The sequence below is a fragment of the Perognathus longimembris genome, chromosome 11 (genome assembly GCF_023159225.1).
Source record: "Perognathus longimembris pacificus isolate PPM17 chromosome 11, ASM2315922v1, whole genome shotgun sequence".
Taxonomy (NCBI): domain Eukaryota; kingdom Metazoa; phylum Chordata; class Mammalia; order Rodentia; family Heteromyidae; genus Perognathus; species Perognathus longimembris.
This window is the reverse complement of record NC_063171.1, coordinates 7,736,044-7,739,659: the sequence shown is the minus strand read 5'-3', so window position 1 is coordinate 7,739,659 and position 3,616 is coordinate 7,736,044. Positions and strand designations below refer to the sequence as shown.

Below are 3,616 nucleotides of genomic sequence, written 5' to 3'. Positions count from 1 at the left end.
ATTGTGCAGGCCACGGTCTGTCCCTGGTGACCCTCGTCTCTGTGGGCAAGGCCTGGGGTTTGAACCCAGGGCCTAGGCACTGTCCCTGAGCTTTTCTTCTCGCCCCTACTGCTCTACTACCTGAGCCACAGCTCCACTTCTGGCTTTTTGGTAATTAATTGGGAGAAAAGAGTCTCATCCTTTCTTGTCCTGGATTACTTTGAACCTCAATCCTGTACAGCAGTGTCCTAACCTGCCTATCCTTCTGCATTTTATATGTAAATATAATCATAGTGATAAATTCCTATGTAAATAAGAGTGACAAAAATGAAACTTTGTATATAAGAAGGGAAATTTATATCAAATAGATGTAAGAAATATCAAGAAATGATTTAGAATCTGCCGGTGTGTGAAAGCACATGTGCTGGCCTAGGGTTTGAAATCTAAGCCTGTATATTGTCTTTATATTTTGTGCTCAGGGCTAGTGCTCTACCATGAAGCCACAGCTGTGCTTCTGGCTTTTTGTGGTCAACTGGAGATAAAGATCTCTTGGACTTTCATGGCCTTACTGGCTTCCATATGTGATCTTCAGATCTCAGGCTCCTGAGTAGCTAAGACAACAAAAAGAACCACTGGTGCCTGGCTTAGAATCATTTTTATCAATAATTTGACTCTCCTCCATTGCTTTACTTTCCAGATGAATGTGCGTTTTCAGAGCATGGCCAATTTTAGCGGAGTGAGTAAGTTTCTCCTGGAGGACTTTGCTGATGTGTGGCAGCTCAGGCTCCTGCTATCCACATTGTTCCTACTGATATACCTGGCCACTCTGTTGGGGAATTTTATTATCATCACTGTGACCACCATTGACCGGAATCTGCACACACCCATGTACTTCTTCCTCAGGAATTTATCTATCCTGGATATGTGCTACATTTCTGTCACTGTCCCCAATGCCTGTATCAACTCCTTCACTAACAACAAGACAATTTCTGTATCTGGCTGTGCAATACAGGTATTTTCTGTATTTTTTTGTGCATCTGTGGAGCTGTTGTTTCTCACTATCATGGCCCAGGACCGCTATGTGGCCATCTGCCAGCCTCTCCGTTACCCTGTCATCATGAACTACCAGTTCTGTGTCCAGACCACACTTTCTTCAATACTTATTGGTATTATCTTTGCAGCTATACAAACTGGTAACACATTCCGGCTGTCCTTTTGTCAGTCCAACATGGTCAGTCAATTCTTCTGTGACATCCCCTCTCTGCTAAGACTCTCCTGCTCAGACACTTTTAGCAGCAAACTCTTACTTCTTTTGGCTGTCATGGGATTTGCTGGTGGCTGCTTTATCTTCATTGGCTTCTCATATGTTCGCATATTTTTAACAGTGCTGAAATTCCCAATCAAAGAGGAGCGAGGAGGAAAGGCCTTTTCCACCTGTGTGCCTCACCTTCTTGTGGTGTCTGTATTTCTCAGTACTGGTTCTGTGGTGTACTTAAGACCCACACCAAGTACAGAAATGATTCAGAACATGATTCTATCTGTATTTTATACCATTGTTCCGCCATTCTTGAATCCTATCATTTATAGTCTTAGGAACAAACAGATAAAGGAAGCTATTGGGAAAGTAATATTAAAAATATTTATTCTGAAAAACATTAATACCTGATCACAATTTACTCTTAGATCCTCTGAGTGACATTTAAATTTGAAATAAAAGTGTTTGGGGGGTATTGGATATTGTTCTGGTTATGTAAAAGTTAATTCGATAGACTTGAATAGATGACCTTACCATTTTTATTATTTTAGTTTATCATCTAAATATAAATATTTTTAAAAATTAATAATTGTTTTAATTACATATAACTACAAAATACAATTTAATGTTTTGGTACATGTGTACAAAAATGATCCTATAGTTACAATACTTATTAATTCTCTTTTATCTTTGAAGGGTTTTGGTGAGCATAAGTTAATAAATGATCCATCTGGAAATATCAGTTGCAAATAATTCACAATGGATGTGTATACAATTCATCCAGCATTTAATAATGTTAAACCTGTATCAAAGGCAACTTTAAAAAATCAAATAGAAAGTGATTAGTAAGGCCACATTTTCTGATCCATTCAATTTAATGAAAAACAACTATGTAAATTTTATCAAACTGCCAGTAAATTAAATGTTTTCAAAGTCAAATAATAACTGTTAAGAAATTAAATCTAAGTAAATTTTTTTGGTCGTGGGTCTTGAACTTAAGGCCTAGGTATTGTCTCTAAACTTTTTAGCTCAAGGCTAATGTCCTATGATTTTGAATCACCAAAAAACTTCCATTTTTCTTGGAGTTGTTCTTTGTAGATGAGTCTCAATGAATTTTTTGCCTGAGATGGCTTTCAACCATAATTCTCTAATTTCAGCCACCAGAGAAGCTAGAATTATATGTGAGAGCCATCAGCACCAGGCTATAAAATGTATTTTCCCCAAAGCAAACCATTAACAAATTTGTGGGGTTTGCCTGTTTTTTGTAATTGCTAATTGATGGTTACCTGTGCTGAGTTTGCCTGTCATTTTTAACAACTCTGACAAATGCATTGTTTTTTAGGGAACCAAAGCGTTTTGACTGACTACAGTTAACATTCATGTTTTCTTACAGTTAATATTTCTTACTTTCTTCCAATAAAAGGCTTATATTCTTTTTCTGAAAAAAAAAGACAACTCTTCAAAAAGAAATGGACTGCCTGAATTGTGTAATTGTAACCCCTCTGTACAACACATTACAATAGCAATAAAAGTGTGTGTGTGTGTGTGTGTGTGTGTGTGTGTGTGTGTGTGTAATGACCACTCATTGTCTTATTGAACTGTGAACAATGAAGCTCTTGGTGCTTTTTTAATTGTAAAATTACTTTGGTTCTGTACTTGTGATCTAAATCATGGCTAGAAAAGTTATTTGTCACTAAAATGTCTTCCTTTCCAACTAAAAAGATAATGTATAATCTAAAATTTGTTATTGTAGAAATTTTGTTATAACAAAATTTGATATAAGCAATATTAAAATATCAAGGCTATAACAAAATACATTTTACAGAAATATAATTTCTTCAATAATGAGAAAATATCAGATGAAAATAATACTTAGGCAAACTGAAAAATTGCATGCACAATCTTTTAAACAAGTTGAAAAATCCAGTTAAACATAATTTGCATGACAAAAAAATGTAAGGGAAAGCTAGATTGTAGTGGTTCCTGTAATCTTAGCTACTGAAGAGGCTGAAATCTGAGGATGTTCATTAAAAGCCATCCTGGTCAGCAATGTTCATGAGAGTTTTATCTCCAACTAATTACCTAAAAAACAAAAGCATAACTATGGTTCAAGTGGTAGAGCAGTAGGGTTGAGTCACAAAGCTCAGGGACATTGCTTAGGCCCTGAGATCAAGCCAAAGGGCAGGCACAAAAAATGAAAAAGTTTTCCTAGTCCGTTTTTTTCTGTGTAATTATTTTTTATAAACTGGTATTATAAATAGAAATATACATTCAAAATATATGGAAAAGTGAGTTACTACAATAAATTTGCATGTATTGATACATTCCTTTCCCCTACACAGTAATAGAAAATACTATTTTGCCTTGAACTTCATGTTTGAC

At 35.7% G+C, this 3,616-nt stretch overlaps 1 protein-coding gene across 1 annotated transcript; it reads left to right on the top strand.

Annotated features, from left to right (window-relative positions):
* The first annotated feature begins 697 nt into the window (after positions 1-697).
* Positions 698-1,645, top strand: LOC125359837 (olfactory receptor 14C36-like). The gene has a single exon (XM_048357715.1). The coding sequence runs from the start codon at positions 698-700 to the stop codon at positions 1,643-1,645; it is 948 nt and encodes a 315-aa protein (XP_048213672.1).
* The last annotated feature ends 1,971 nt before the right edge of the window (positions 1,646-3,616 follow it).